Source organism: Sturnus vulgaris, chromosome 2 (assembly GCF_052056855.1).
Source record: "Sturnus vulgaris isolate bStuVul1 chromosome 2, bStuVul1.hap1, whole genome shotgun sequence".
Lineage (NCBI taxonomy): Eukaryota > Metazoa > Chordata > Aves > Passeriformes > Sturnidae > Sturnus > Sturnus vulgaris.
The window spans coordinates 34126764-34143959 of NC_142244.1; the positions used below are offsets into that span (position 1 = coordinate 34126764).

Genomic DNA, 17196 nt, shown 5'->3' on the forward strand with positions numbered 1-17196 from the left:
GGTACTGTTTAGATTTAAGGTTTCAGGCAGAGACCCTTCTTTGTACTTGAAAATGCAATTATAAATTTTCAGAGTTTTTGTGTTAGCTTAAAAAAAAAAAGAGTGTCTAACGGTGATTTTTTTTTCCTGTTTCTAAAAATTAATTTCCTTGAAGAAATATGCTGCATGGGCACTGTGACCAGTGTCTGAAAAACAGATATTTCTAAATGATCATTGCAACCATCATCTCTAGGATCACAATCTCCTTTACAGTCAGGTCCATCATCCTCTGGCAGAGTACGTACTTCAGTGTGTCTGGAGTTTGGGAGGTAGTAGTTGTTCTCTCTGTCAGTCTTAGTGGAGAGATTGCACCCTTTGTGCCCCTTCCTCAGCCTTACAAGATTCCACTTCAGTTTTTTGCCTCTCCACCAACTGGTGATTCAACCTGCCCTGCACATTGCAATGCTTTCCTGAAGGAAATTCCAAACTTTATTTCAAATTTGAGATTAGTCTCCAGCGGCATGTCTATTTCCCAGCTGTGTCCTGGGGCTTTAGTTTCTTAAATTTGGTTTTGCATTGTTCCTTGGTTCCTTTGGACATGATTTCTGAACACAGTGTCCTTGGTGTGACCCTGAAATGGTATGTGCAGAGTGTGTGTCTCTTAAAGGATCTCTGGCTGGCTTTGTGAACAGGAAGGTATTTCCCCTTAGCCAAGTTCAGGTTATAATGCGATTCTCCTCTCTAACCAGAGGAACTGGAGAATGGGACAAGAGTGTGGTCTGATTAAGCTGGGCAAGGTTCTAGATGTTAGTTGAGACTTAACTTTTATATTTGAGAAGGCAAGATTTAGACTTCTTCAGGCAAGAAAGCAGACGAGCAGAATTAGGAAAAGACATGCTGTTATGAGTGAGCTGAACATCTATATGTTTTGTATGAATTTTATATGTATTCCAACTAGTAGGGTTTCAAGGTATCAACTTAATGGTCATAAGACATGACCCTAGAAGCTCTTGATTTGTACAGTGCTTTAATGAGCTCACTACTTGCAGTAAGCTCATGATGCCACTGCTCTGTAGACTGGATTTTTAGTAATTGCTAATTCCAGTTGGATAAGGATTTTCATTCGAACAAGAATCAGCATCTGGAAAACACATACAGTTTTAGCTCAAAGAAGTCCTTTAGAGCACTGAGCATTAAAATTAGTCTGGACACTTTCAGTCTTGGGACAGAGATATGTCTGTGTTAAACTGATGAACAAATGACATCTTTCTTCATCTTTCCTGGTCAAGACCATTTGTTTGTTCAGGCAAAGACCTGCTTCCTGACTAGAAAGCATGCTATTGTGATCCCTTCAAGCTTCATTGAGGAAGCCCAGGGATAACTGAAAAATTACTTGTATGTCTTTGAGAAAGAGGATCTGCAGTTCTGGCTTGCTTTGAAATCAAATGGGTCATCTGCAACAGGAAGCTGAAATGACCAACAGAGCTGATGAACTGATTCTGTTGTCACAGAGAAGAGTTTACATTTCTTCTGGGTAAAATGAGCGTACGCTTCTTCTACAAGTACTTACCCTTTCTTGCACAGCAAACCTTTACATGTTTGTGTAAGTCTCATTACAGATTTGATTGTTCTTGGAGGGAGTCTGTAGTGCTGCCCTCCTGCCAGGTGCTTCCAGGTCTGGTGCTGACCCCAGACTGCAGCAGCCACACTGCTCTGGGGTTTATTCCACACAACTGCAGAGTGTATTTCTACTGATATTCCAGCATTCCTTCCACAGGATACAGATGTTATTTTCTTAGATGTTTGATCTTATAGACTTAAGAAAAAACTCACAAATATATAAATGCAGAGTTTCTCCAGGTAATATTTTGTTAATGAATGAAAGCTGATGTCCTTGTCTTTTTTTTTTATTATTTTCTTTTTTTCCAAGTCTCTTTTACAGTTGTGAAAATGAGCGGTATAAGCAGAAAGAATAAACTACACACGATGTGTTGACCCCAGTGTGTGAGTCAACAGCCTGGAAAATCAGAGAAACAAAATTTTTTAATTTATTTTTTTCAATTTATTAGCAAAAATGTAGAGAAAAGGTTTGCAATGCGCTTCTGTTTGTACCAGTTTAATGACATCTCCATAAGCTGCTGCTAGCAGCAGCAGAGTGGAAGTTCAGGGCTTTCTTTAGAGATAGCAGAGCAAAAACCAGAGGATCATTGCTGGTTTGTGCTACTGGTGAGTGCAGTGTCTCTCTAAGAATCGTTTCAATTGAATTGTGTCAATGCCTTGGAAAGCAGCAGAGAAATGCACTGTGGTAGTGAAATCATACAGCAGATGTTGTTTTCATTCACTTAAACAAACTGCTATGCCTTTGTGATCTGTGATACCACAGTTGCTTTTCACTCGGAGTTTTGGTAGCTGTTAAGTCTTTCAAGGCCCAAGTTTTATAATCCTCCAAGGCTCTTCAGAAGACATTCTTCTGCACAATGCATAACATCAGTGCAGTACTGAAATGCTGAAACTCTTCAGTCTATCTCAATTTAATTTTTCATGTCATTTTCCCCCCTCTATTCTGGGCTGCAGAGAAATATTGTAAAGCAATTTCTGTTTCTTAAATGCATATCCTTCCAAGCTCTTCCATACTGATTTCCAGTTGAGTTTTGTATTTTTTTTTTCTATGCTTGTCTCAAGCATTTTCTCTGAAAGATTTTATCTGCCAGCCTTTGGGCCACCTTTTGTGTTGAGAACATGGTTAATTTGTACATGGCTTTCAACTATTTTGTATCTTATTCAGTAAAACAGATTTCTGCCCAAATTCCTGCCATCCACCTTATGAACTATTATTGTGTAGGTACTATATTAATTTATATTTATAACAAAAAGACAGTGTTTAAAGCTTGAACCTTCCATGTATTTTATATCTCTTCCTTTATTTGGTTCAAGACTGTGAGATACTTAAGGTATGGACTTTGATCTTACTGTCTCTGTGGAGAAGCTTCATTTTCCCTCCAGATAAATAGCTTTTTCCAAGGTTTGTGCATGATAGGTGATTGCCAATCTTTTTCTTCTCATTTTTCAAGCATGAACTAGAGGGTTGTCTTGAAATGGCAATTGGACAGTGACTAAAGAATACAGTTGGAGTTAGTTGTAGACTAGGAGTGACAACCTTTGAGTCTTGCATTACTGAATTAATTGGGTGCTGTTGAAAGTTCTTGCTGGAGGTTGTTATATTAACTGGAAAAAGTTATGGAGACTTTGGAGAAATTAAGTACCTACGTAAAAGAGATAAAATTAGATATTTAGGAGTGAAGATGATGACTCCAGGTCATTTCTGTCATCAGTTTAGTTGCCTGTCATCACATGTTCCAGGTAGCCTTAGGGTCTTTCATTTAAGGCAGCCCTGGAAAAAAAAAAAGAAATGGTAATTTGCAGAAGGAATTTTTTATTAATACTGATGATAAAAGGGTGGATGTCACCAACCAGTATTTGAGTGGCTGTTGTGTGTCTGAATCAGGGTGTGGTTGCTGACCAGTTTCATCATCCTCATGTGTTCTCCTAGAGTTCTCACATAGCATCTCACCTTTCATTTCCTGCCATCCAAGTAGGGCAAAAGAATGGTATGAGTCATTAGTAGGAGAGGCTTTATTTGTTCTGGACACCTAGGGGAAATCCATATTGATAGAAAGAAAGGGAAGAAGGCAAGAGGATTTGTGTTTTGAAGATAAGAGCACTGGCACACATTATTCTCTGCTGCTCACCATCCAGTGAGCATGTTGGGCTCCCCTAAGGCTCAGCTCTCCTCTGTCACTGCACAGTGCCTGGAACAGTCCTAGCAGAGCCTCTGGGCTGATACTCACAGCTTCTGGCTGGCTTTTCCATTGTAAGGAGGACTGACAGATGCTGGGTTGGATGTACTTGGTAGGTCAAAGCTGTCAGCTTTGACCCAGTGCTTTCTGCTCTGGGTAGACCCTTAGAGCAGTTGGTGCAGACACGTAACAGGAAGCCAGGATGCTGATACCAGTGTAGGAGAAGAATGGCTGGAAGGAGCTAAGAATGATGAAAATTAAATGGATGATCAGTGTAATATATTGGTCACTGCTTAGTTTTAGCAGGGGCTGAACAGTAATCTCCACGTCTGTTATTTCCTTCCACTCTGACATCATCAACCTTCCTTAAAATAACATTTATAATACGTTTTATTTTGTTTTCCAGTAAAGGATATAAAAGAAGCAAATCTGCCCTTCAGCAACAAGCTTATTGCATGTAATATTCCAACTTTACATCATCTCAGCCTAATCTCTTTAGACTTTGATTGCATTTTCCAGATGTAAGCACTTGCTTTTAGTGAGCTTTCTAGACTGGTATTTCAAATGATCTGCCTATGTCAACTGTTTTTACTTTAAATTTGCTTTCGAAATCCTTCCAGGTGTACTTCAAAGTAATTGGTGTGCTTGCTATCATCTCAGATTCATGTTTATTAGGGAAATTATGCTTTCTTTCCATGTGGTTTCCCATACCCCAGGAAACAATATTAAAGTATGACAGGATGGCATAGAAGCTGGCTGTAAAATGCAAGTATATTTCTTGCAGTCTGGTTAATTGTGAGCTTCTTGGATTGAGAATAAAATGTCCTGTAAAGAAGATATGTACTATACCATCATATTTGTCCAAGCTGCTTCCTGCAGTCTCAAAAAATGGCCACGAATAGATTGTAGTCTTTATTATTATATTTCTAAATACTGTTATTTTTCACATAATGGTGCATTCAAAATGCAAAAACCATTTATTCATGTTCCATGATGCCCTGCACTTGTGACAGGCATTGGTGTGATAAACATATAACTACAGTAAGATAACAGGCTTCGAAAGAGAGACAGTATTTGGCTTCTTAATTTAGGTGTTATAGTTATCCTTATTCTGGCCCATCACCTCAGAATATTTTCATTGAATTGCTTTCATAATTATCTGTTAAACTTTGCAACTGGTCCTCTATGTTTTGAATCTGCCCTTTTAATGCTCTTCTGGGAAAGAGTAGTTCATCCTGATCTCAGACTTCACTCATTAAATGCTTTGAGACAGATCCCTCTGAAAAAATCAACAGCCACCCTTCCCGGAAAAAAAAAAATCAATACAAGTTCTGGGGCTTTAGAGAATTTTTTTTTTTGTGATAACCTTTAAGAATTCCAGGAGAAGAAGTTCATTATGTTAAACATGAGAATTGGTAACAAAAACACTGTTTCTGGAAAGTACCTAGCTCTTACTGTGACTGTACTTTCTACTTTGAAGTTTTCCTTAAGAGAAGTGGTGTGGTGAACTCATTCATTTTTATTGTGGCAGCTAAGGATGATCAGTGGCTAGCGCAACACACTGGTGTTTGAAAGTCCTGACTTCAGTTTTATGCAGGTTTCTTTGTGACTCAGGCAGCTTTATCCAGCCTGTCTTGCAGGGATATTGAGACAGGAGACTGGGGTTGCTTAGACCCTGCAGTAAAGGAGCCTAAGTAGGTGACCAATGTGTTTTAGATTTGAAGGGAAAGAGCCAAAATTTTTTGCCCCCACAATAAATGTTTCACTGTCTAAATTTAAATTTGCACTACAAATATTGTATTTCTGGGATTGCAGGGGTATCTTCAAGGGTATTGATTTCTTATGAAGGAACAAGTGGAGCTTTAAAATGTGAATTTGTTAAGTAGTAGCTTTCTCTCATTTATTTTTAGTATAATTTGCATAAGAAGCAAGGTGAGTGTTAGTATAGTCTTCAGTTAGGTTGTAGTTTTTGAATGCCTTTACTATACAGTAGCAAAGCATTTTGCAGAGATGAGTGTAAGGGAAAAGATAGCTTAATTGTAACCTAGGGCAATTGAGAAGCAGTTTATAATAAGGGCTTTTGTAGGATGTGCATACTAAATAGGCTGGTGCATAAGAAAATACATCCACGCTTTGCAGGTTTGAACTGAGCTTACTTGTGTGTGTTCTGTTGGTCAGCAGTGTCAAGAGCTTTCTCTTGTAAATACCTTTTGATTGTTTTGAGGAACATAAGTAACATGAAATAGTGTAATCAGGCTAAAACCATCTAAAATATTAGCTGGACTAGTATGATGAATGCCAAGGGAATGAATTCTGCAGCTGGAATATAAAGTACATAAAATCATAAATAAGAATGTATCGCTTGACACAGCATATTAGAACCGCTTATAAATGTGCACTGGAAATAAAATCAAATTGTGTTGTTAATAATTAATTTTTTTTTCTAAAATTGCCTTTTTACCCCTCCCCAATCCAATGTATCACTGAAATGGTTTGCCTTTTCAGAAGGATATCAACTTACATATCCTGTAGTAATGGGGGCCCAGCAAAGGAGAAGCAGCCTAGAAGGTCTAGAAGTGCTGCCCTGCATGCTGACTTTAATCACTTAAATCTTCCAGCTGGCCACCAGCTCTGCAGCAGCAATGTTGCCTTCAGTTTTTTTGGCCTTGTCCCAGCACTTGGATTTGCTGGAAGCAGCTCTGCTGGGGCTGAGACACGTGTGACTGGAAGGCAGTGTGCTGACACCAGAGGTATGCATCCGAGATGGTGCTGGCCCTGGGAAGGAGCCTCAGTTCCCAACTCATTTGCCACCTTTCTTGACCCACGGTGCATTGTTTTCTTCATGTATCTTGCAGTGTGTTGTCCATTCTGTTTGAGACTCTTCCAGGATTCGTGGTTTCTTTTGGGAGATGTTGCTGCTGCCAAATGCTAGATTTCTAGATGTCCTACTGAAACTTCCCTTTTCCTTGGTTCAGCCTGTTAGTGCTCATCAGAATGCTTTCCTTAGTAATGCAAATAATATTTCTTTTCAATGCTTCCCCCATGGAAATCCTTTGGATTCCACGCTGCTTTCTTGTAGCTTCTGCCTGGCTGAGATTTAGGTAGCTATTCTTTCTTTTTTCAGATCTTCCTTCTCCTGTGTAGTACTCCTAGTTGTTATACCTACTCCTTCCCTCTCATTTGTGCCTTACAGTTTTTCTCATAATAGTATGAAAAATTCTATACAGAGCTAGATTAATGCATCATTCCTTTGTAATGCACTTCATTACATTTTCCTGTGCTGTTTTGCTTTTTAATTTTATGATTCCTATGATCTTTGTGAACTTGGTCTAGTAGATCTTCCTCGGTATTTAAAATAATATCAGAAATCTATAGTCTCAGTAAAGATCCATTGATTTGAGTTGTGTGTACTCATTTTTATAATTCCTCAGGAAGCTTTCACACACAGCTTATACAGTTCAGTAGTTCCTTCAGTATTCGTGTCCTTCAGTATTTTTCCTATTTAGTTATGAGAAATGTGTTGGCCAATACAAGTTGCAGCTAAATTGCTGAAGTTGTAACTTCAATTAATGTCTCAGTAAGCAAAATCAAGGCTAGCTTAGTATTTGGAAAGGAAAATTATACAACATAAGAAATGGATCTTGTAGCTTAAAAACAAACACCCCACAATCCCATTTTTTAATATTTACTTTATAATTTTACTTTTAAAGTCAGCACTGGTCAAGTGTTCCAGCCTGCAGTAACACTGTGTTGTATTTCACTGAATGACAGGAAGTTTATATTGATCCTTCATGCACATTAGCAAGTAGGGAGTCCAGTAATTACATATTGGCAAAATTCCTGTTGGGATGACTTGGTTTTCTCCCCTTAAGGTCCTTCTGAAATATCAAATGGAAACAGGAATTTTCATTTTCTGACACTCTGAAGTGCAGTTATTGTAGACTTTGAAGTGGAATATATTAAATCTGGCCGGTGGAAGTGAAAATCTAATTGCTGCTCTGCCCTCCTGGTGATAAGCCATAAGCGAAAACATTGTGAAGTTGAAGTTAGTGGCCAAACCAGGTGATTCTGCATAGTTGGTTCTTCTGAACAAGAGAACATACCTAATGGTAGATGGTTATTCTCTCAAATGTGCCTGAATTGCATTTCTTTGCAATTTCTTGAAACTTGGTAAACTCCCTAACAATGACCTGTAGTTTGCACAGGAGCTGTGGGAGGTGATTCCAGAAACAAAAACATGAAATAGAATTCCTTATATCTGAAAGCAGATAGAAGGATGAATCAAGTTCTGCATGATGCCATCTGACAGGTTTTGTTTTTTATATAATTATTTTTCATTTCTTCCTGCAGTGATAGAAAAAGAAAAAGCTACATGATCCAGGAACTGACTGTGCAGAGCACCATGATATCCAGACAATGAAATGGATGTTTTCAGCCTCAAAACCTTATTTGTTTGCTTGTGTGTTTTACTTAAAGAGGTACTTTGAGTCTATTACAACTTAGGAAAGTGACTGTTATTTTCTAAAATATGTACCTTTCTCCTGTTTCACAGTGGGATGCAAAAATCTTACTATAAAGAAAAAATCTCACTGCTAAAAAATCTTCTTGTGGTGAATCTTGTGTTTGTTCATCTGATATTAAATGAGCTCTTTATGTATAGTCAGTGTTTTAAACAGCAGCTGTTTTCTTCTTTCTTCTCTGGGGGTAACGTTTATTTCTCTTGGTTTTGAGTCTTGTGGAAACCATAAGAGAGTGGAAAGTTTTCATTTGTTTGACAGAGAGAGCAAGAACATTTTAAAATTTAAAAAGATCCTTGTTCTTGGTAAATCTTGCTGTCATTCTGTGTACAAACATAGCAGAAAGCATCTCTTAACACAGGATAAGTCACACTGATATGCTTGTCAAAAGTTGAAGGTGATAATTTTTGCTTCTTTTTTATGATAGCACTTTTCCTCCCTCACTGAAAACAGTATCTTTATTCTAACTCCCAGCATTTTCCTTATCTTTTTGCATCCTGTTTATTATTCCTTTATGACCATGTTCTTTTACAACTTATTTACAACTTTTTTTTTTTTCTCCTTTGTTGCTTCATCCAAATTTATTGTAGCAATTACTTTCTGGTGTGGAATTAACTGCATATTTGAAAAAATGGAAATTTTATGAAAGGTACTTCAAATTTGTGTCCTTCCCAACTGCGTGTACAACGTCTGTGCAGCAGTAAGCTCTTTATTATACCTGTATTTGCCTGTAGAAACTTTTCCCCCCTTTAAGTTATTTTTCTTTGTATTTGTGGTCTGTCTTTGTACAGATGTTTGTGTTAATGATAGTACACATATATTTAGGGCCTGAAGATGACGGTGAATGTACATGCATTAGAAAAAACTTGTCAGGTTTTTGCTGCTGTATTTGTAGAATGGGAAGCAGATGTGGTTTAACACTCATACTGTTCTTCTTCCTACAGACAGAAACTTGTTGAAAAGATGTTTTGCATAAATTTGATTTTGTTCTGGTACCTTATGGCATTCTCTTAATGAATAAAACATTACTTTGAAACAATGGTTTGCATTAAAACAGTCTTGAAAGACTTCTATGGAAATTTGTGCAGTTAGTCACATTATCACGATGAGACATTAATTTAGCCCTGTACCAAGTACCATGTTCAGCCTTTGTGGACGTGCCCTGGTTTAGTACTCTGATAGGCTACTGCATCATGTAATCTGATTGTGGAGCTTCCTCAGCTCCACCCTGAAAGCAGATTCATTGTGTTGCTCATTTCTGTTGGGAAGCAGTTGTAAATATTTCCTCTCTAATCGGAAGCTTTCCTCCTTATTCTAGCCAGCATTTATTTAGGGTTAGTTTATATCTATTTAGTCATTGTCAGTATTATCCTTCAGCTCAAACATCTCCCTTTTGTCTTTGGCACTGACCCACAATGTCTTTACAGAGCACAGTTTTGCTCCATCTAGCTGTTGTTTTGTTCAGTGAGCTGAGCAATTTTTGTCCCTTCTGAAATTGTAGGCTCCCATTCATCACTCCCATCTGAGTGGAGCTTCTCTGCACCTGATGAGCTTTCTCTTTTCTTTTATCAATAACTAGAAAACAGTATATTCTACTGTTGACTTGCATGAAGACATAACTATTTTCACTGCTTCTATTGGAAATAAATTTAAGGGGGTTTGGTGTGTACAGTGATGGTTTATGGTCAGTTACGAGACAATCCAAATTCACTTTTCTGCCTCTTCAAATAGATTTCTTCTACATATGGAATAAGGATTCGTATTCACATTGAAAGGTGTGTTCGTGGCCTGTTTTAGTCCTGTTCTTGTCATTTCAGTATGCAAGTTCATTCATTTCTCCTTCAGATAATGTGGTTTGCCTTCCTGTTGATGGACATGTTGAAGATAAAATGTTGAGAAGCAGTCTTTGGTCACTAAAGAAAAATTAGGTCACTCCCTGGACCAGTATTCAAGGAATCCAGTAGGGAAATATAAGAATGCTGTACAGAGTTAAGCCCGGGTCTATCCATGTGCATTCATCAAATTTCTGATGTACTCTATTTCTTATAGGCATAACCAATAATTTCTTCTCTAGTTATTTTATGTATCTTCTGCCTCGTGCCTTTCTCTGTCTCGTTGCAATTTCTCTGTCATCTGGTTTTCCCATGGAGTTCTGCTGCATTATGTTCCCTCCATTTTAAAAAAAGGAAATTTAGTGAAAAAAATGAGAATTTTTTTGACAGTTTGAACTGTTTTCCCATTTTCAACTTCCACATTTATTTCCTTCCAAGCTTGTTTCACTTCCTTTTTTGTTAAATAACTTTAGCGTTATGGGTCTGCATTGTGTCACCTTTTTCTTCTTTCTTGGTATTCTTTGCTAATCTCTGTGCATATCCCACTGCCATTTTTTGATGGAATTGGTAGAAATCCCTTTTAATGAATTTATAAGCTATTCTGTGTGAGGATAATCCGGTAAAGACTAGCAAGACTTTTATGAAATATGCATTCCTGGGGACCTTGGGTTTGCAGGAGTCCTTGGAGTTTTTGTTCGTGAAAAAAGTAATTTTGCTAGCAGCATGCCAGAGGACTTTATTGTTCCCCTGCCCCCATTTCCCCTTTTAAAAAAATGTACACAACTTTCATTAAGTATGTTTGCAGATAGGCTTGCCTAATCCATGCTGCAAATGTTCTGAATAATGCGGGCCAAAAAGTGCAGAGGAGTGGCAGGAATGTACAGCTAGATTAGGTCTATGGTATTTCCTCTCTCAGCAAGATGGTCCCAGATTAAATGCTCGTAAATTTTCAATAATTTAATGTAATTATAGCTTTACAGGAAGTGTTGAAACCTTCCCTTCCCTTTCCTACAGAAAGATCTGTTTTCTGCATTCTTACACCAGTCTAAGTTTGTTATCCTACTGCAACTCTCTTCCACAGTCATGTGCCTTCCAATTGTGGATAAACATAATGGTATTTCTTTTGTTTGGCATTTTCGTATTTGAATTTTTGCCAGGCTTTTGACAGTTTCATAACCAAGTGACCTCAAACAGTGACGTTTATATCGTGTCTACTGACTTCTATTGAAAATGGGCATAGTTGAGCATTGCTTTAGAAAGCAGAAGTTTCACTATCCAGACTATGTAACCTTTATTCTACTTTTCAAGGCTCAGTGACATGTTTCCATGACTTACAGGAGGACGTGGAAATGGTCAGTGTATCACACAACAGCATTTGAGTGAATTTCTTCCAAACGTCATCTCTGTTCAAAGTGAATCACTACCCATTGCAACGCTGTGGGAATGTGGTAAAAGGCAAATGATGCCACGAAGAATTTAAACATGAAAAAGGCCCTTTTATATTGGTATAAACTTGTATAACCTTGCAGAAGGGTTTTTGTTTTCATCTGGGCTTCTTTTACATGGAGGAACTTACTTCAGAGCTGACTAGAAGAGTGAGATCTCTGGCACATCTAATTTGACTCGGTGAAATTGGGCAGGATATGATGTAAAATCAGTAAGGAAATGATTTAAAGAAGTTATGATAAAAATCAGATGAGATTTTTAACTGGTTGAGAAGACTGTCTCAAAGTGAGATTTGTATGTACTTTGTGAGAATATAGAAGAGCTACCTTGCTCGAAGGAACTAGGTACACTTCTGCTATATGTGTTCTGGAATAACCTTTTTTCCATTTGAGTATGATTTTTTTTTAAACTGTGAAGTATGAATTTTGTTTTTAGAGGTGCTGCAATACCTTATGTTTATGTGAACAATATGGTATGTTTTGCTTTTCTTTTGGATGGATCTTGGCAAGTAGGACTCCTGAAAAATAGCTGCTTGAATTAGGTGTGTGATTCAGAATGGATCTGCTCACTGTTGTTCTTTGTTCTAGAATGTGAAATGCTTCTGGGATTTTCTGCTGAATAAAAAATACAGAAGTAGAGGGGAGTTTGGTGTCTTCATAGCATCATAAATTGGATATTCCATTGGGATATTTCAAATTAGATTTCAGTTTTACATATGTTTAACTGATGGTGTGTGAAAATGTGCAGTTTATTTTATATAAGCCTTTTTAAACAGATTTGCTCATTTCTCCAAATTGTATGGCATTTAATTCCCATAACATAACTTCTGTTCTCAAAATTATGATTTGTGGTTAAGCTAAAAGGCTGAATCTGCATCCCTTGTGTTGAGAGATGCACCATTTCCTTTTGTTTCTCTTAAACTTTGCAGGATTTCATTGCACTTTTTCTTGGGTCAGTGCAGTTTGGAAAAGAAAAGCAAACTGAATCTAAATCAGTGTACAAGAGCTAGGCTCTAGGCTTTTATTTTGGCTTTTGCTCTCTGCAACACATGTCATTTCTTTGCATTGGGTAAAATGTAGGATAGAGTCCTGGAAAGGTTTGGGTTGGAAGGGACCTTCAGGACCATCTGGTTCCAAGCCCCTTGCTGGGGGCAGGGACACCTTCCACTACACCAGGGATGGAGAGCAGTGGTGTCTTGCTGAGCCACTTGTGGATGAAAACTGTTGAACCTGTCCCTAATGAGTGAATGTAATTCTGTTAGGTTTAGTTAAAGTGCATAGTACCCAATTCTAAATCTCTGCTTTGTGTTTCTGTCCTACAGGGAACACAGTGAGTAACCTGATTTTCATTCTACCTCCAATCTATGGTGCGATTCAGACCTATAAAGATGGCCTTGAAAAACGGTATTTAGCTGCATATTTGTGTCTTACAGGTATGTGTAAAACTTAATTTGCTCTTTCATTATAAAGAGGGCTCAGATAGGCAATGGAAAATATATCTAGATATTAATAAACCCAGAGTTACATCCAAATATTATGTGTGAAAAGTGGACCTCAATTTGCTACGCTTCTTAATGTTTACAGAAAATTTATATCTGTTGGAGAGACATGAAATTAAAATACATTAAGTAATTCGATCAGATTTGAAAATAGTCCTTTTCTGGCTTTGGGTCCTGCTCAGTGCATCTTGCCTTGCTGTGTGCTTTTCTGATGATTTACAGAAGGTGTCTTGTATATTCTACTTATAAACAGTTTCCCACTATTTTAAAATTTTTGTGACATTTGTATGAGAGAGTAATAGAAGAAGTAACTAAGATATAGAAGGAACTGGAAAGGCATTCTTTCATGACTTTGAATTTGTTTCCAGTTCCTCTTTGGCATATATCACCCAGCCATCGTGTCTGGGAAGTTTTGCAAGAATGGAAGAACAGCATGATATTCATGTTTAGATCAACTCAAGGGAAGTCTGTCCATTCTAAAATAACAAAATTCAGAAAAGAACCAACTGCCTTTTAAATGTTAATTGTGTGACTAGAAGTTTTGTTCCTCATGAGAAAAGGCAGTTGAAGATGGTTCAGATTTGGCACTTGGGTCTCAAAATTAGATTTCATAGAATTTCTGAGTTTCACAGGACTTCTGTGTTTGCTCTTGTCTTTATGGAGATTTTCCCAGTCTTTGCAGTGGTAAGGGATTGATAAATGTTACTTTCAATAGTGGCATGTTGTTATTTAGGCAGACGTTGTTGAAAAGCACATATCCATATGCTAAACGTATCCTTGATACGAGTTAAACTGTAACATATACAAGCTGCAAATTCACAATTTTTAGTTATAGCAACTTTGCTGAGCTATGTGAAAGATAGGCAGCAACAATGCCTATCAAATGCTGCAACTGCTTTGCATATTGTCTGAGCACTTTCTAAGTAGCCATTTGTAGGCTTTCTATGGTTTCAAGTAATTACTATTTTTTGTCTCAGTATGAAACAGAGAGAATTCTTAAAGGTCAGGGTTTACTTTTAAAAAGACATGGTAAGAAATGGTGTGTAAATGTTTGCTGAAGTTGATTTTGTGTGTTCTTGAATCAAAGTGTCCATACTGCCATTCTTTTTAAACTATGAAAAGGAGCCCCTTAAATTAAAATTCAGTTTGAAACTGACTTCACTGTGATTTTTGGCTACCTTTGTCAGTGACAGTTTATGATGGACAGAGTGTGCTGCTATCTGACCAGAATGTCAGGCTGTCACACCAGACGGGCATTTCTCATATCTTGATGTTTAAAATATTAAAAAAAAACAAAAACAAAAACAACAAAAAAACCCAACAAAACAAAAAAAAACCCTCTCTTTGATGACACTAAATACCTTGGACTTCAGTTTTTCCTCTCTCCGGTGTTGCTGCAGGGGAGCTCAGCCAGCATTTAGACAACAGTGCTGGAAGGCAGTCCTGAGTTCCATCTAGACCCTGCTCATGTGTGACTGAGTTGGGTTTGATTCCTGTCTGAAGTGATAGATGACTTGATTTTTATCTCATATGTTGGAACCTAGCATTAAAGGTCTCTCCAAAAGCATTTCCCTTCTGCTTTGTGTCTGCTTCAGTATTTGTAACCCTGTTTTACAGCAGTTGAAAGATGTAAAGAAATGTGGAAGACTTTCTAGTTTCTCAGTGAAAAACAGGAGCAAGATGATTTTGAGTCACAAACCACTTAACATTTGCTCTACTACAGAATAAAAGCAGTGAATGAGAATATAAAAAAAATTAAATATGGTTTAAATGTGTCAGGAATATTGGCATTCTCTCTGTGAACGTGACAGAACAAAAAGCATACTGAAGTGGAGATAGAGTAAGTGTACAGAAAATTCTTTTTGTAAGAAAGTACCAGACAGAATTTTTTCCACCATATGAATTTTATTTATTAATAGGTTTCACTCTAATTTGTAACAAGTAATTGTAGACTTAATCTATGAAAAGGTTGTGAATTTAACACAAACTTGTGATTTCACTTGAGGCAGCATGCTTCATTAAAGACCGTGCAGCAGAGCTTCTAACTGAGGGTTGTTTTGTCAAAGTAGAAATTCTTTAACAATTCTGCTGTGAAGATGGGGGTGGAAGGGAGGGCACTTTAGTTAAGTTTTAACAATTTTGAATAGTTACTGAGATTTTTAGAAGATACTAAAAGACAGCTGTCAAAGCCAATGTTAAAATTAAATCTGTTAGCATTTGAGAATGTAAGAGGAGTTGTTTCTAGACATTATTTTGATCCACATCAGCTGTTTCTTTTGCATGCTTCCAGACATTTAGCTGATTGTCACTTCCTTTGTGTTTTACCATGCCATGTTTAGTGCTTGACTTTTATACCCACAATTTCTTTTGTTGCCGTTTATTTCCTTTTTGAAGTAAATGCATTTTGAATTATGGAAGCGCTGTTTGTTTCACATATACGTGGTAAGATCTTGGCAGTGCAACAAGGGGTATTTCTAAATAATTGTTCAAATAATTTTTTTTGTTCATACTGGTGCCAAGACTGAGTTAACGCTTTTCAGCAAGGCCTTTGAGATACTGTACACTGTTCTCAGCCCTTTTTTCTGCTGCTTTTAAGCATAAAGTGCATGTTCTCAATTATCTCAGTAGGAACTGGATATGATTTTAAGCTGTAGAGAACCATTTAATCAGTGTATAAATCATGAAGAGTAATCTTAAGCCATTATTTCAGTATGTTGTGGCACCTGAAGAAGGTGGAACAAATCATCAGACCATTACTACCTCAAGGAATAAGCAGTTGGTTTTGAGCAGTTCCTTATGATTCTGGGGTATGGTATCAGGTTCTACACATGACAGTTCCTCATGCATCCTGGGAAACTGTGGTTCTGAAATGGTTTCTATTCTAGAAGGGTCTTGATTTTTAAAAAATTGTGTGTATGTATATATATAGAGAAATATATGTAAAGAAGTGTAGCTTCTGGACCTAAGGAAAGGAAACAAGAACGCACTCAATGAAGTAATGTTTGTGAGATGCTTCACTTAAAATTTTGAAGTATTGTTCTGATTTGTATTTCTTTGGCCTGTTTAATAGGGCTCAGTCATTCAAGCAGTGCCAAAGCAGAGGAAAGAAAAAAGGTGCAAAAATTTTTCTATATTAGGCATAGCCATAGGAACTCTCAAGCAACTTATTAAATTTAATTTCCAGTGAAACTCTGAGTCTGTGAAAACAGTTGTTAAAACCTCTTCAGTCAGAGTTAATTCTCTTCCTCTTACCTAACACCTGTAGAGAAGCTCCCAGGGCTGTGTCAGTGTTGGTAAATCAGCTGTGGTTGGGAACATTCCTGAGTGCTGAAGCCAAGCAGCGTGAAACAGCCCATGTCTGTTCATCTTAGCCTCCAAAACAAGGTGACCACAGATACAGATTGCCTGCTGAGTGTTGGCCCCAGACTCTGCCAGCTGCTGGGCTATGCCTGGAAGCTGCTTGGGGAAAGTGCTTGTTGGAACAGGCCAGATTCATACTACAGACTGTTCAAACAACTCACTGGTGCAGACACTTGTACTGCAATGTCTGGGACTAGTACCAGCCAAGCTGGAGTTTAATTGTAGAGCTGTACCTCTGGAGTAACCAGTGTCTCTCCTGTCTTTTATGTGGTAGAGGGAAACCATTACAACATTACAAAATAATCCATTAAAAAGGATTAATTTAATTCTACTTTGTCATCTTGCTTTATTCTTTAACTTTTAATGATGCACTGTGATGTTGTTAGTGGTCAATTAAGTTCTATCATTATAAAAAAATAAAATGGAATTCAGCTCCAAATTTAAACACCTAAACATATGTGTCTACCCATGCAGAGGGTTCTGTCTGCTAGTGCAGTCAGTAGAGCCAGGAGAATCATTTGACTTGTTCTAAAATACCTGTTTGGCCAGCTGCATTACTCTTAATAATGACATTGTCTAAGTGGAAGCTTTGACACCTAGTTCATATGTAGATATCTAAATAAAGGTGTTTGCATCTGTGAAATCCTAATAAACAACCTTTTCTGTAAAGGATTTAGGTTCATAATGATAATTTTGAGTGCTGATGGATAGTTACATCAAACTGAATTATCACTGATTATGTGATGTTTCTGATGCATCCTAAAACT

The 17196-nt window shown here is 37.4% G+C and overlaps 1 protein-coding gene across 1 annotated transcript in view; it reads left to right on the plus strand.

Annotated features, from left to right (window-relative positions):
- ACER3 (alkaline ceramidase 3) overlaps window positions 1-17196 on the plus strand; it is a 51533-nt gene that overhangs the window by 6327 nt on the left and 28010 nt on the right. The window contains exon 2 of the mRNA XM_014887350.2: window positions 12893-13003. Coding sequence (XP_014742836.1) covers window positions 12893-13003 — 111 coding nt within the window. The remainder of the gene's footprint in view (window positions 1-12892; window positions 13004-17196) is intronic.